General features: G+C 41.7%; 1 protein-coding gene across 2 annotated transcripts; it reads right to left on the reverse strand.

Annotated features, from left to right (window-relative positions):
- Positions 1-3,796: 3,796 nt before the first annotated feature.
- Positions 3,797-15,866, reverse strand: VDAC2 (voltage dependent anion channel 2). Of its 2 annotated transcripts, none has more exons than XM_021532668.4 (9): positions 15,677-15,866; positions 12,058-12,129; positions 11,003-11,052; positions 8,679-8,831; positions 8,537-8,589; positions 7,868-8,095; positions 6,571-6,721; positions 5,629-5,686; positions 3,797-4,820 (listed from the first exon to the last, which is right to left on the reverse strand). In XM_021532668.4, the coding sequence occupies exons 1-9, from the start codon at positions 15,849-15,851 to the stop codon at positions 4,729-4,731; spliced, it is 1,032 nt and encodes a 343-aa protein (XP_021388343.4). In that variant the 5' UTR covers positions 15,852-15,866; the 3' UTR covers positions 3,797-4,728. The 2 variants fall into 2 exon arrangements, with proteins under 2 accessions (XP_021388343.4, XP_085438543.1); XM_085582417.1 differs by lacking the exon at positions 15,677-15,866 and adding an exon at positions 14,994-15,053.
- Between the last annotated feature and the right edge of the window lie 924 nt (positions 15,867-16,790).

A 16,790-nucleotide genomic window follows, 5' to 3' on the forward strand; every position in this document is an offset into this window, starting at 1 on the left:
GTGCCCGCGGGGGCGGCTCCTCCTGGGGGCGGCTCCTCCTGGGGGCGCAGCGGCGGCGTGAGGGGGCGCGGCGGCCGGCAGGTGGCGCGCGCGGGCCGCGCGGAGTCGGGGCGGGCTCGGCGGCCGGCTCGGGGCCGTGGCCCGCCGCGCCAGGGCCGGGCTCGGCCCGCGGGCGTCACCAGGAACCGTAACCTGGCAACAAAGCTCGGGACCTGCCGGGAAAATATCCCGGACTGTGCAGAACTCACACGCACCCCTCCCCTCGCCGCAGCCGAACCTCAACCACAGCACAGTGAAATTCAACATTTCTTAAATGAAGGAGCCACGTGTGCGTTCTAAAGAATAATTTAAAAGTGTATTTCTAATAATGCCACCACAGACCGCTAACAATCCGAGGGCAAAGCTCACTGGCTCCTTGTGGGCACCCCCTGGGCTTATGCTGGCTCTCGGGTAACTCAGGCTGAAGCGATGAAGCACAGCAAGAGATAAGAGACATTTCAGTGTTTTAATGTTCATAGGAACATAGGCAAAGTAAACAAACAAAAAGCGAGTTTTAAGAATGCCAAACTCTTTAAATGGCATCATTGCTTCAGCATTAGGATCTTCTCCCATGGATCCAGGACAAAGAATATTCAATGAAGAAACCCACAAACCCTGGAAACATTTCTGATATGTGCACTACTGTTAACCAGCAAGTGTACTGCAAGTACTGCTGTGGCACTGGGCTCAGCAGAAAATTCTCATTTAAAACGAACTGAAGGTTAAATATTTGGAGCTGAAACAGTCCAGGCTTGCCATCTTTAAAGGTCTGTCAGCACTTTTCCCAACACCAGCATGAGGGTAGATATGAACCAAATGTCAGAATGTAACACCTCACATTTTGTCTAATAGCATTTTCGTAAGTTTTAATTACATATTCTCAGAAATTTCTTTGCAAAAAAAAAAAAAAAAGTTTTCCTCTTTTTACATGAGCAATTGTATCAAACTTGCAGCTGAAGTGAAAGATGCTTCATATAATGCTCAGAAAAATCCAGTTATCGCTTCCCATTTGACCCAGCAGCATGTGGAAAGAAGGACCCAAAGCACAACTAAAAGGCCCAGAAACAATAATAAGAAATAGCACTAAATACAATGAATGCACACTACACTAATGGATCTATGTTTTTATTACTATTCCAGATTGGGAACAGAAACATTCCAAAGCAAAGGGAAACTGACAAACACAATAGAACCAGTTACAATAAACCTAGCCTTTTCATGCCGTATAACAACCCAACCAGCTTTTTCTTTGGATTTCCCTTCCTGACAGTTGGTTCCCAGGAAGAATTTCTACCTGCCATGAAGACACTACTGCTACAGGCGTGAGCCAGTATTATCATTACTGCCTCGCCTTGCATAGAATTGCTTCTGGCTCTGCTCACTGGTTTGATAAGGAAACAAGGACCTTTGGTAGAAGTAGGGCTGAATCATCCGTGCATGGGCTGTCTCCTTTGCTCGGTTTTACTTCCCCGAGGAGAGCAGCCACCATGAATTAACGTGTATTTGTGCCTGGCCGACGGCCCACCGCAGCAATGAGCCAAACACCAGAACAGGACATTAGAGGGCAGCAGGCACCCTCACTGCTGCCTCGCTTTATCCAGCGCAAAAGGAAAGGTGAGACCCCTGGCACGACGCTTGCGGACGAGAGGTTTCCTGCCCATTCCAAAATAGTTCAAAATCTCCCGCTTTTGAACAACTCCAGTGTGCAAGAGGCAGATTTAGGAATATACCACACCCAGTTGAACCACGTGAAGAGTGCAAGGTTAAATGAACCAACCTGGGGAATTTCTACAGCACAGGAAGAGCATAAACATTCAGGACATTCAGACAGTAACTTGTGAAATCCAGGGCATCATAATATCATGTGAAAGGATTTTTATTTATGAAAGCGTGACTAAGTCTCCTTGCAGTGTACACAGACACCCCCTACTCCAGCTGTACCAGGTGGGAATGCAATGCTACAATTCACACAAAAAAGATGCAGAACGATGCTCTGGTCATTGGTTATCTCAAGTGGTGGGGGTTTTTTATTCAGAACACCTGAGGAAAGGCTGTCTGGCACTGAAAGTTATCTTTAAGGCTTTTTACATATTTTAATAAAATGGAGCTATATAAACCATCAACATTCCTTACCACAAAACTCCAATTATACCACAAGCTTCTCCAACAGTTGAAAAGTATGTTTGAAAGCCACTTTTAATAAGCCTTGACAGATATTAAGAAAAAGACACTGAACTTCTTTTTCATGTTTAAAGTAGTGATTTATGACAGAGTATTTTAGAAAAACTCACATTTTCAGTTCTCTTACCTACTGCAGAGCCTTTTTTACTTCTCCAGTTGCCTAGCACTATAACAAATACAACTTCTTAAGATTTAAAGGCTGAGGACTAGTAAAGTCATGCACATTTACAAAGACTAAAATGAATAGGTTCAAGTTTTCCATTACTAATTTTTAAGAGTTGAAGAGAAACTCAGCAATATATACTTTTATTTCACTTACCCATTTTGTGACCTCAGGAAAAAAAATATCTAGAGCAGCAGGCAGTGAAGAAAAAGGTTATAGTGTTTGCTTCTAAAACAAAAAAAAAAAATCCCAAAACCAACAAACCACTACCACCAAAAACAAGTAAATTACAGCCCCCTGAAAAGCTGTGAAACATAAGTGTAGCTGGTTTAAGGAGATAAACAAGGCATCATTCATAACCAAAAGACATATTCCATTATTTGTCCGGGTGCTGCAGCTGGACAATGCATTCAGGCACACGTTTCAGGGAGGGTTTTTTTGGATTTGGTAGATTGTTTTGGTTTGTTTGGGGGATTTTTTGGTGGTTTGTTTTGGTTTGTTAAGCTTTTTCTTTTTGTGGTATCAGAAGCCCAGTCTTTGTGAGGCACCAAAGATGGTTATACTGAAAACACATACAAAAATTCAATGTCTGCCTGCATGGTTTCTAGCTTTTAAGTGGTCTAGCACATAAAACCACATCAAACTAAAAATACACACAACATGCAATGACAGCAACAAATTGCACTTTACATGCTACACCCTAAATGGTGGAAATGCAACTCAGACAAGGGCATTTAGTAACAACAGTAAAGGCACCCCACAAATGCTTTACTATCATGTAAGAAAACTAGTCAAACACACCAGCAAGCCTGCTCAAGAGCCCGAGCTGAAGGCTTAAGCTCTGCTCTGTCTTCTGCAAAGAAGGTGTCTTAGCTACTCTACAGCTAAAGCCTAACAGGCAGCTCATAACAGAGTGCTTCATGTGAGAATTTCAGTCTGAAGGCAACAATGCAGGGTGGAAAAAGACCTCAAGCAAGTCACTGATACTTTTATGGGCATTGATTTTAATGCAGTATCAACTGATAATACTTTCAAGCCAGAGAGAGCTTCCTCATCATGAGCCAGCCACCTGCACTATGAAGGGAGCTGATGTGAACCACTAAGACCAAGTGGTTCAAAACTCCCTTCTCAGCTATGAGTGTCTTAAGAAGTAGGCTCCAGGCATTCCTCCAAGCTCAGTAAATTCCAACTCTTAGATTAATTCCATATTAAAAGCATTCACAGCTAGTTCTACCTTCAGGGATGTTAGGTCCACAGACTAAATATCTCTCATACTTCTGTTCTCTCTTATTGCTATTCTGAAAAAAATATGAGAGTTTTCCCATAATTCTGCAACTTTCTCACCTTAAAATGGGTATCTGCCAAGATTTATTAGTTAAAGGGAAAGCAAGATCAGATGCATTTTCCTCTATGTCCATTTAAAATTGTCTTTATTTCAGTCATTTTAAGCAGAAACCTCTCACAGCAGTTGGGATAAGCAGGCTGTTATACCATTACACTGTTACATTCAATTGCAGAGATACATCTCACTTCATACAAATGTAAGCAAAAGGTGTGTTTGTGGTGAGCTTTTTCAAGGAACATTTCTTAAATGTCTCAGTGTGCCAAGTACACTGATCTGCACTTTTTGCATCAGAAGGCCAACTAGGAACACAGCACATCTCGCTGGTGGATCACAGGGGGAATTAAACCATTGTGTCGTGACAAACCTTACCTGACAGAAAAGCACATTAAATTTGCTTGAGGAATCCAACTGTTCAGCTATATTCAGTATTGTCATGGGTGGGGGTCCTTAATTGCAGAAAGGTACAGAGCACTACTTCTTAAGTTTTAAGTAATCCAATGGAGCAGTAGCCTTATATCTTCACTCTTAAAATATCTGAAGCACAAGTATGTGTGTGTACTTGTTTTATTCATAATTTGTCTTGGGATACCAAATGTATTTCTAGTTCAGGTCATTCAACAAAATTGTTGACCTCATTTCAAAACATCCAGTGATCCATTTTTCATTAAATGGCAATATTGAATGTTAAAAGGAACATAAAAACAAACATGCACACAATTGTACAGTTTTCATAAATGTCTATTTCATTATTTGTGGGTAGCGCATTAAACAGTTAAATACATTTAAATAATGTTTAAGTGACTGTACTAATGCAGAATTTTAACTAGATGGGTAACCAATTAAACTAGAAACCAGCTAACAAGTAACTGTCTAAATACTTCAAATACAGCTCTTGTTCTAGGTCATCCTTCCTGGAAAAAAGCCTGCTGGTCACATTGGAAATACATTTTAAGGCCAAATTCTTCTGATATCCCTTCTCTGCAGCAGTTTCTTCACCTTTTTAAGCCTCCAATTCCAGGCCAAGACCAAGTTTATGGCCACCAGCATTGATGCTCTTTCCATCTATGAGGGCGGACAGTGTAAGCTTCACACCTGTAAGATTTTTAAGAAGCATGTTTACAACACAGTAGCTTTCATGCAACTTAACCTCTGTCATCACAAGTCCCAGCTATAGCTCTTTTTACACAACAACATTCCTCTAAACATTTTTAGAGAAGAATACCCATGAAATCTACTGGAAGTTAGTCACATGAAGAAAGCTATATGATTTTTGTAAACAGTAATGTCAATATATAAAGTCTCGAATTGCTAAATATGCAAGAGTTCTCCTTTCTGCATTAAGACATGCAAAGGAGGAGGAGATCTGAGCATAGACAGACACTCCTACCTATAAAGGGATGGAATGAAACTAGATTTTTCAAATAAGGAACTGACCAATGGTAATACGGCTTTAACAGGTGTTTTTATACTTAAGCGGAACAAGTTATGGTCTGGAGGGCTTCTTTACTAAATATGAAGAGTAGGAAGTGTGGTGTTTTGACAATTAATGATAATTTGAAGACCTGCTATCATTCAATATAGTATGATTGGACAAAGCAATGCCAAAGAAGAAGATATGTTTTGCCTAGCCTAAAGCTAAGCCATCAAACATAAGGCAGTCCACTCTTGCACAGATCAGTGATGAATACAATATATTCATACCATTAGATAAAACAGAGTTTATCTTGCTTAGATAAAAGATTGATGTATGATTAAAGCTACTGGAAAATATCTACTTGGCCTTCAAAGAAAAAAAATATTCTGAAGGAAAAAAATTGCATATAAATGCAGAGACCTCAATTATTTTCTTTAGGATGCAAAGAAGATATATAGGTGTTCTAATTCACATGATAGCTCTTACCTGGCCTCAGGGTCTGGGTATAACCCACTCCAACTAGACTAGAATTGTTCACCTTTGCCTAAAAAAAAACAAAAAGACAACTGAAATGTTGAAACTGATTAGTTATTTGTTACCATTCAGAATCTAGAATAACTATGGCAACACTGCCATTATCAGTTTAACCAAATGTTATCTGTTCTTTCAGTACAGTGTTTCCTGGATTCTCTCCTTCCAGCTATGCCCTCATCCTTCACCTTACTGCTGAAGTAGTAACATATTTTGAAGCAAAAACATATTTAAGAGCAGAAGGGATGTAAGGGCAGGTAGGAGTACTACTGAAACACGATTTCATAGGTGAACTTCACCACTTCCCCTTTCTCAGAAGGCCAGAGACATTTACCACCAGTCTCCTAAAAAATACCACATTAGAGGACTCCTCCATGTTCACATTACACAGGGATTAGTATCTTGTCAGTCACGCAGCAAACATTTTGTAGTATCATCATAAACAATATGTACAAAATTATCCCACTTTGCATCACTTCCTCAACAGAATGAGTCTAACTTTGTAACATAAAGGAAACTTTGCTGCTTATCAACTTTTTACCAGTATTGCCAGAGTTCTCACCATGAGAATGCCACAGAGCTCCCCAAAAACTAGTTTAAAAAAAAAATTCTGTAAACTTACAGAACCAGACACTAACGTTTTTTAAATTGGGTTTTTCTTTTTATAAATACAATAGGATCTCCAACGTAAGCACATTTGACAGTCAAATTCTATGAGACTTTGCTGTAAGCAACATGACAGAATTGAAATACTGCTGGTTTACTTGTAATTGCCTGGACTGTAAGAGTAATTCCTACAAGGCCTCCCAGCCTATTTTGTACTAATAACACAGGGATTCACAGCAACTGCAAATACGCTGTACTTTGCACAACCCTTCAGGCTACAGCCATACTTACTGAAAGAGAAGCAGCGGAATCCAACTTGTATTTAGCTGCAATGCCAAAGCGAGTGCTGTTGCTACCTGCTGTCCAAGCCAGGTTTATAGCAGTTTCAAGATTGTCACTCACTTTTTGGTAAATTGACCCACCAAATTCGGCACCATCATTGCTGCACAAATCAAGAGAAAAGTTAGTTTCCTATTTGTATAATCCACTCCTTTTTTATCTCTTTTTTTTTTTTTTTTACTACATCAGATTTTTCTTCAAATAAGAATTTTGGAAGTTTGAGTTGTTTCACATTTTTTTGAAAAGAGGAGAGATGAACAAAGGCTTCAGGGCAAAATTAAATGGCAGTAATTGATAGAAATAAACAGGTATTTCAGAGTGCTACAGCTAACTGTCATGTTAATTGCCAAAAAATATCCTTGAACAAAATTCCACATCACATCCTTACAAAATTAACCAATATGTGTTATATGGTTACAAAATGGGCCTTCTGAATTTATGGTTATTGAATACGTAAAAGTCCTAGGGAAATGAATGACGTCCCAAAAATCTGTCACCATGTTTTACATTAGTAAATTGAAATTGAGTTCTTACAGACCGGACTCTAAAGTACTTTATAGTTTTCTCCTATATTCCTCAATTTCCATGAATTCAGAGAGATAAAATCCCCATGCTTTCCCTTCAAAAGCAAAACTTTTAACTATCTAAACACACTAGAACTCAACCAATTTTATTAATTTGGATTAAAAATATAGTGGTTTTCAGTAAGTTTTGATTAGACTGCTCTGGAGTAAGATCTAAAGGCAGGAAGTCTGAAGAAAGATGTCTTACACTTGTTTATACTGTTTCATGCACAGGCGAAGATGAACCTCCACAAAAGTCCAGAAGCAATGATCTAGTCTTGCTCTAGAAACTACTACAGCATTAATGCAACACTAATTACTACCTCTAACAAATCTACTGCTCTTAAATTGTAATCTGATACAACTCAATATAATGGGATAGCCAGAAAAAGCATTATGGTCAGCTCTGCATAACTGAAGTACTGCACTTCCAATTTGCACGTACTTCAGTATTTGGCAAGCTGTACCACATATGCTGGAAGTGCTAACCAGTCACAAGCATTAACTGTTTCTAAAAAGAGAGATACAACGTATCATTTACATTTGTTTAGAGTTTCCTATTGTAAAATGCACGCAATTAATGGCCTTGTAAGCACCTCCTGATATTTCAAGCATTTGTATTTTGACTAGAAAGAAAGGTAAAGAAAGCCTGCTTCTGGAAAGCTAGAGAAGTTTTCAGTACTTACACATTAGTGTGCAGTTGGAAGTCTCCAGTCTTGTAACCCACAGAGAAATTATTTCTTGTCAATTTTGATTTGGCACTATCAAAAGTCATCTGATAACCAGCAAGCCAGCCTTCATAACCAAGGACAGCTGAACCATGGACTGCGGGCCCAGCAAAATCAAAGTCAACATCACAGCCTAGGTTTATGCATTCACGCTTGTAAGTTGACTTAATTTTACCACTTTTCTTTCTGAAACAGAGAAAAGAGTTATGTTAAGACAAGTATACATGATCTTCCTCAAAGACCTCCCAAATTCAAGCCCTATGACTCTACACAACATATCTCAATGTCTTGTACATGCATCCCCTGGACCAGGCAAAAGTACAGCCAGCCCATTCAAAAACAACCAGGGCTATGGCAAACAGGCATTTTCTGATGAATGTAGCAACAGTTTCACGTTTCCTGCAATCTTCAAGTACTTCTATCCCAGAAAATAAGCAAAGTTGTGAAATGTGCAATACTAACCCTATAGTGATGTCATGGTAAAGAGCAGAAGCTTTTAGCATTGGGATTTGCTAAGCTGAATCAACAGCAAACCTTACAAAAAAGCTCTGTCAATACCACAGGCCAGATCAATGGACTATGGTGCTGTTACTCCCTAAGTAAGGTAAAAACGTTAACAATTCTTACCCTGTATTTGGTGAGAAAGTTGTATCAAATGTCAACTTCAAGCCTTTGGCAAGCTAATTGAAGGGGGGAGAAGATAAGATAAAGCTGTAAATTCAGTTCTTACACAGAGATAAAACAAATAAGTATTTTCCAAATCTATTACCTGATCTTCAATGGCAATTTCTGTTCCCAGAGTGTTATCTGTGTTCCATTTTTCTGTGAAAGTCAGACCATACTCAGCCCACTTGTATTTGGTCTCCAAGCTCCCATTCACTTTTCCAGTATCTGTGTTCGATGAACCAGATGTTGTGAATTCCTAAAAACCACAGAAGATACAGGTAATCCTAAAAGCATTAAACAGTGTTTTCTTCAGCAGGTGTTAAGATGTGGTTATTATATGGGAAAAAAATTACAATCAGTACAAAACTTGCAGGGAGAACAGCACAGCTCAGAAGAATTAATGACTCGTGCCCTCATGGAGGCCTCCCCACAACCCCGATCACTGTAATAATGCTCCTGCCACTATTACAAAACATACAGGGTGGCAAATTAACTCCAAAGCAGGACAGGAGCCATCATAAGAACTCTCCTCTAAAGCAGAAACAAGTTCTTGAAATGTAAAGCTTAATTTGATACTTCCAGTAAGCAACTTAAAAATCAAACTAAGAACCAAGAACACTATTAGGCACATATTATATCTCCAGTAAAATTCTTTTACAAATTCCGTATGTATTTTCATTACTCTTGTCAACCATCCCTGAACGAAGTGTGCAACAGTAAAATGTCATAGAATGGCATCATTTTTCAAACTGGAGGTGGGATGGGTGGTTTGGTTTCTTGTTTGGGTTGGGGTTTTAACTGCTTTTTAAGGAGTTCTTAGTCTGCCCAATGCACTAGCCTTTCCCATCAGCCATAGGCACACCTTCTACTAACACCTATAAAATTCCTATTGCCCTGGCACTTTGGTTCAATGACACACAGAAGTAATGTTTGAAGTGGAAGCTTAGCAAACAGGCTGGGTTTATAGTATGGTATGATCTGACCTGGAATTCTTGAAAGTAACTTAGAAATCAACAGCATCACTCTCATTTCTTTAATAAAGGAAGTAATCACTGATGTCTCTCACTATTTGGATTCTCACAAAGAACAGAATGAACAGTTTCTGTGTACCACTATTCAAAAACTGAAAGTAATTATAAGTGGAACCAGGTTTGCAAATACCTTTTAAAGAGCTCTTTCCAGTGAAGTGTTATTGCCCTTATTATTTAAGAAGTCCATTATTTCAATTTTTTAAAACATATAAATATTTTGATCTCTGCCTTCCTCCATACACAATATTATTTTCAAACAAACATCTCACACTCACCTTCCCCAGAAGAAAACACAGATTTGAAATTGCAAGTCCTTAGGCACTCTTACAGCAAAAGCCCCAAGAGCACAAAACAAACATGATTGAGACTGTTCTTTAATGGTGGCTGACCAAATCTGACCACATCCAAGACATTTACTTGTATGGATGTAAGTGACCCACTACACCATACACAGTTGCATAATTCTACTAGGTCTATTTCTTGGCAAGGGACAGGAACTACACAAATACCTTTGGCTTTAACTTCTTGCTTTGTGCTATTCCTACTGCACAGAGTTTATGTGACTGTGACTATTTGGGCAACAGCTTCAGGAGAAACAAACTATATTATATCTCTGCTTTAAAGCATCTGTAGTACATGTATGCCAGCAGTTTCTCCTCCTGGGAAGGACAGCTTATAACTAATACAGGATTCACATTAGGCTTGGATTTTTCAGAGTTTTACCAGCATAACTGGTAGTCCTCCAAAGAAACAAGCTACGGTAAGAACAACTAGCTCTGTAACAGGGCTCTTGCAAACTGTGTATATATAGATTTCCAGAAAAAACAGCATATAGCCATGAACCTTGTCTCTAACACTAAGTTACACTGCTCAGGCTCCAGTTATGGGGAGAAAAAATAAATCTACCATTGTATCTTGCAAAGTCTGCTCTAGAAATAGATAAAAATCACAGGGGGCACTGTGCATGACCAAGACATCTTGCATGGAGCACTACTGCAGTGTTTAAGTACCTAGAGGAGGCCAAAGATTGCTTATTCGATGACAACTACTTCAGACAAAAACCAAGATGCCAGAAATTTCCACCAAATAGTACCACAAAGTACTTCAGAAATAAATTCTGTATGCTATTATTGGTATATTAAAATTCTTTATTTGGTCACCATCACATGTAAGACCAGGTACAATTAATAAGCCCTTGTATTATAAAAAGATTACTAAACAAGGCAATATTCCTGATACATTCAGAACTTTAGGGGCTTCTGAAATTGTTTAACACCAGATATTTATCATTCATATAACCTACAAAATCCTTAGCACCATCTGACATGTGCCCCTTTTAACTGAGAATCAGAACACAGATAGAAAAAAAAATATAATAAAAGTTACTAAAACTCACCACTCCGCTTGCAGATTTTGTTTTCACATCCAGTTTCACCAACCCAAAGCCTTAATAAACAGAAGTCAAAGTTACATGATTAATTAAGGCCCTGTACATTTTTCAATAAGCTGGTGTTTCAGGCAGGCTTAGCAGTGTCCTACATATATTCATTTATATATATAAACAGCTATAGACTGACTATATAAACAGCTATAGACTGACTTCAGCAACATTCAACTTACAGATGCCACAGCAGGTAAAGGAGGCCTCTCCAAAACAAGGCAGGGAAGTGCCTCAGTTCTACGTGAGTATATTTAACTACCAAATGATGCTTCCAAAAGGAAATACATTATTTCCTGTTCCTGGAATAGAACCGTTTTTATATAATAGTCAATGCCTTTTAAAGAGCTATCCCAACCCATAAAACACCTGTTTCTGCACCAAGAAAAAATATCTCAAAGTAAAAAACTGTAAAAGCAAAGTCACTGGGAAATACACAACCAATGCAACTGTAATATAAGTAGGTTTTGTGAAAATGTCAATTCACATTGTTACCCAGAGAGGTGAGCAACAGTCTTAGTGAAAAAAAAAACACATTTCCAAAGACTGGAAAGAAACAGCACTGTGACGAAGAATGATTTAACTATGCAGCTACCTGGTATTAAAGCATTTTAAGATATGGAAGGATTCTTTATCCCAATAGCCATTCCTCTTTCTAGTCCAAAAAAGGCTACATTAGACTGGTACATAACCCTTTCTATATCAACAAATGTTGTGGCACAGACAGACCAGTAAACAAAGTGTTCCTAAGTTAAACTATACTTGCTGCTTGCATTCTTGCACACCTCTGACATTTTTGTGGCTCAAGCAGTAAGACTTAACAGCCTTCACATCAAAACAACCCACAAAAAGCATTCAATATTCTCTTAGTTGGTGGTAAAGATAAAAAACACAGCAGACCTTCCTCCTCCCCAAAAACACTGGCATTTGATCATTCAATTTTCTATACAGACTTAAAAAAGGCAATTCATTGTTGCACCTCAAACACCACTTATAAAAGGTACTATTCTTACCATATCCTTTATTGAAGATATCTCTGGCAGGTTTGCCAAGGTCTACGTATGATGGAGGAATCGCCATTGGAGCTGAAAGGTAAAGGGCTAATTAATAATGAACCTTCTGCCACTGCACACATGAAAAATGCTACCACAATTCTTTCAAGATAGTCTTTAGGGTAGATTCATCTACATAAAGACAATCAATAGATAGAACTATATATTTAAAATTAATAGATATGATACTACAGTATTCTGTGAAACATAGATTTTCACTGAAGGTCACTGTGAACATGAGATGTTTTCTCAGCTTATGCAGAGAAGAGGCGTTGCTGAGAAAAGGCATTACAAGACCACCCAGTTTCTAATTTTTCAAGTAGATTTCTCCATACATCTTTCACTACCACAAATAAACTAATAACCCACATTTCCAGAGTTGGCATAGTTACTGCCAAAAACCTGGACACTAGACATCCAAAAACCTGTAATGCAGACAGTTATTCCCTGAAGTTCTACAAAGCTAAAGTTGACACATGCTTATGAAAACTACTTGAAAGTACACACAAGGTTCCAGTTTTGAAAATGTAAAAAGAGAGCATATCTGATCTCCAACATAATTTTTGCCCCATATTTTACATGGTAGACGTACAACTTAAAAAGAAGATCTAATGTCATTAACCAGCAATCAATCTAATAACATACAAGAGTTTACATGTTGTCCTGCTAGTTTAAAAAACCCAAGTAGGAGGAGTGTGGGGTCTGGGAGAAGAGATCTCTTTACAAGTGCCTTTCTCAGACAGAGCCTCCGGCCACCCTGCTGTTAAAGAACCTGCCACTGCCGATGGGCCATGGCCCAGCCCTCTGGCCCCATGGACAAACTCCAGGCTAAGGTCTCACCAGGCCCCTATCACTCTCCTCCCTGGGAGCACACACTCTTATCTGTACTTCCTTGAAAGACTGTTTTCCCATGATTTCAACAGCAAGAGGCTGCTGTCACAGAGGCCTGCAATTTTAAAGTTGTGAAATATAGGAAACAGAGCATATTAGTAACTCCCCCTCGACTGTGAAAAGGGGCAAAATGAAACTAGATAAGGCCATGAAAAGGCAAAACACATGAGAACAAAAAATCTTATCTTCTCAAACTGATTGGTCACATTTGTTTAGCTGAGAGACTCAGAATAACATAACTGACTTCTTATCTTCCTTTTGTGTGATTTTTCTCTTTAAGTAAATGAAAAAACTATCTTTAGAACTTGAAAAATAACAATGGCAGTGTTCTCACATCTTAACTTCCAAACTCTAATTACACCTGCCATATACAGCCAAATTGTATGAACTGCTATTAATTAAAAAAAAAAAAAAACCACAAACTATTTAGTAATCAATGGGGGAGGCAGAAGACTCTTCGTTATTTTTCTACATTTCATAATGCAGATTTCCAGAGTACCCTACTTCAGCTCCCTATTGCCCTAAGGGGATAATTTCAACCTCCTCTGAGAAACAGTATTTACAATCAGTTTCACACACATACACACAAATTCAGAAAAACGTGTTTAGCAAAGATGTCTAAACTCTAGAGCCAGTCACTATATCAAGACATCTATCACTTGTTCAAAAATAAGTCTGGTTTTCCATGGAGTTAAACTAAACATTATTTTTTTTAAAAAGAGACATGAAAATGGCCTAAAGTATCTGAACTTTAAAGAAGCCAAACCCAAATTAAAGTTTATAGAAGAACAGAACCTAATCCCAGTGACAAGTCATTAAATGGCTCCTATTATGTTTTCCATAAAAAAAAACAGCTGACAGACCAATTACAAGGGAGTGCAAGAACTCTTGCCTGCAGTCCTCCTGTACAGCACCTGTACAATTCAGCACCTTAGCATATTATAGACAAGGTTCAGCTACACGTTTCCTCTAATGAACAGATCTCACCTCTAACTAGCATTGCCATAAAAATAATTAATTCTAGTTTTGGAGTTTTATATTAGCCTTTACCACAGACATGCTTTTACAGTATAAATAAACAAGCTTTTCCCTTTTGCTTTCAATGTTTCCAAATGCACTAGACAAACAGTACAGACAAGAGATTTATGCTAAGCAGAAGTGTATTGAGAAGTTAACAAACTGTCAAAATTCAGAGGATTATTACAGTAAAAAGGATGTTATCATTTTATCTGGCCTAGTTAAGCATCCTTACCCCTGCAGGGAAACCAGCCAGTATTTGTCAGACATTCCAGTCTACAGATAAAAGTTTTGTAATAAAACGTTGAAATAGAGTACAACTGTCACACTGCTGTTCTAATACTATACTGTAACACTGACAGGGATGGATGAGGACAAAACAGGAAAGCAAGAGTTAATTTTGTACATACTAAATGTCTGATAAACCAATGTCACCATTAGAACTCTCATTAAATGAAAAAAGGGCCATTAAAAAATCAGACCTGTGTCCTTTAATGTTAGATAGGCTTGCAAACTCATAGCCACAAGTAATTTTTTCAACCCTATTTTGAAGCACCTTACACTTAAAAACTACTAATTACAAATCACTAAACAATAAGCGTCATTTAGCAACTAGAGATTTGTTGTAAAAACTGTAAAATAATCGACTTGAAGTACAGAATATACTTGAGCCAAGTGAGAGCTCCACCCTAATCTTTGTTTCATGCCACCGTGATGAAGTTTAATTAATCTGTCACTCGGGAGCCACAATCACGCTTTCTTCTGCGATAAAAAGAAAATCACCCAAAGAACAGAAAAATGTATTAGTATTGTTGAAATTACTACATCACAGTTCTCCTTGGAAGTAGTATTTCAAAACTCTCAAGCTCTACAATTAAAAAATGACACAGACCTCTATTAGGATTTCTAAGAATCCCAAGATCTCAAGATATTCAAGATCAAACTACAAACCCTATCAGCCGATAATAGATTGAAAAAAGGGTACTCACCAATTTAAAAGTCAACAAACTACGCCGAAATTATCCCAGTGTCACAACAAATAGCAACAAAAGAACTGAGATTATTTAAAAATTAATTTGTTAAAATACATCGGACACACGGTGACCTTCAGGCTTACACTGATACTACAGATGCTTAAAAAAAGCCACCTCCTTACCCTTGCATTAACGCTCTCCCTACACACAAACCGGAGGTGGACACGCAAGCCTAATGTTGGCCAGGCCAAGGTAGAAACTTTAAGGACAGGATCTGGAAATAGCTTACGGGCTCAGGAAGCGAGGCGGGGGCAGTAAAGTAGCGCCTCCCGGAGGGAAGGGCGAGCGGGGATGCGGCCGCAGCGCGGGCAGGGCCGGGCCGGGCCGAGCGACGGCCCCAGGCCGGGCGCGCCGCCCGCCCCGCCGCAAGGTGAACCGACCCGCTCGGCGCGGCCATCTTGGGCATCCCGGCCTGACCTCCGCCCGCCGAGCCTCGCGCAGCCGAGCCCGGCCGCGGCACCGCGGGGACAGCGGCCGCGGAGAGGCCGCCGCCCGCCCCGCGAACCCGGCAGCGCCGGGACGAGCCCGCGGCCCGGCCACCCCCGGCCCACGAGGCCTCAGAGCCGCTCGCCACCGGGCGAGCCCCGCCCGCCCCCCCCCCCATGCTCCGCCAGGCCCGTGGCGGCCGGGGCCGGCACCTGCGTGTTGCGGGTCGTCGGCGGAGCAGGGCTGAGGCCGGTCAGGGGCGGGCAGAGTGGTCCGGCAGGCCGCGCTGCTGCAGCCGCGGGCAGTGGAGGGCGAACTGAAGGAGACACTGATCCGCCCGCCCGCCGCTGCCGCCGCGCAGGACCCCGGCGCGCCGGGGCCGCCCATCCCGCCGCCTGCCCCGCCCGCCGCGCCACACCACCCCCGCCCCGCGGGAGGCGCCGGCGGCCGCGGCCCGGAGCTCGGCAGCGGCGGGAGGTGCCGCGGCCCCGAGCCACAAGCCGGACGGCGGCGGCGCGGCCGGGCAGGCACTCGGGCGGGCAGCCCCGACGGCGGCGGGGGCCTGCGGGAGGGCGGGGCCGCTGCGCGGGGCGCGCGCAGGGGCGGGGCCGCCCGCGGGCGCGGAGGAGCCGCAGAGCGGCCGGGAGAGCCGCGCCCGGGAGCCGCTCGGGGCTGCGCGGCAGCGCTCGTCCCTGCGGGGACGGGCGGCCTTCGCCTGCGCCTGCCGCAGCATCCCGGCGCCGCTGCCCTGCCGGGGAAAGCACGGGCCGCCCTCTCGGGGCCCAGCCCCTCCCGCGCTGGCACACGGACGGGAGACGCCCTTCAGCCGCGGCCTTTGTGCAGATGGCGGGCCTTGCTCCTCACAGCCCCCAGGAGCCCTTCCCTTCTCCGGGGAACGGCGCCCGCCGAGCGTGGGCGATGCTGCAGTGCCCATATCGCTCCGCTGGCTGCTCGCCCTTGCCCCACTGCACTGAACACATCCCCCCTCACAAGCTCTGTGCCACGGACACACAGGGCCACCCGCAGCACGGCCGTCCCATTGCCGCTCCGGCAGCTGTAGCCCATCGAACAAGGTGTCGAGCCTCCTGCCGACAAGTTGCCGCAGACTTTCAAATTGCCTAAGCTCCGTTTTTACCTCTTCCAATCACCACCCACAGACACCTTCCCCATAAAAGCACAGTGTGTCTCAGGCCGAGAGAAGCAGTGACCCTCAGATACGTTTCCCAGACAGTGCTGTCTGACCAGAAATCATAGCTGGAGAACAGTCACACGACTACTGTGCAGCAGGAGGAATCGCCGATTCACCAATGCAGACCATTGCAAGGC

Source organism: Lonchura striata, chromosome 6, assembly GCF_050655825.1.
Source record: "Lonchura striata isolate lonStrDom1 chromosome 6, ASM5065582v1, whole genome shotgun sequence".
Classification (NCBI taxonomy): Eukaryota; Metazoa; Chordata; class Aves; order Passeriformes; family Estrildidae; genus Lonchura; species Lonchura striata.

Coding starts and splice junctions, on each gene's coding strand:
- VDAC2 (XM_021532668.4), bottom strand. CDS start 15,851: ATGGGCGGCCCCGGCGCGCCGGGGTCCTGCGCGGCGGCAGCGGCGGGC. Junction 8,832..11,002: donor CAAAATCTGCAAGCGGAGTG/GTGAGTTTTAGT, acceptor TGTGGTTTTTAG/GAATTCACAACATCTGGTTC. Junction 5,687..6,570: donor ATTCCGCTGCTTCTCTTTCA/GTAAGTATGGCT, acceptor GTTTTTTTTTAG/GCAAAGGTGAACAATTCTAG.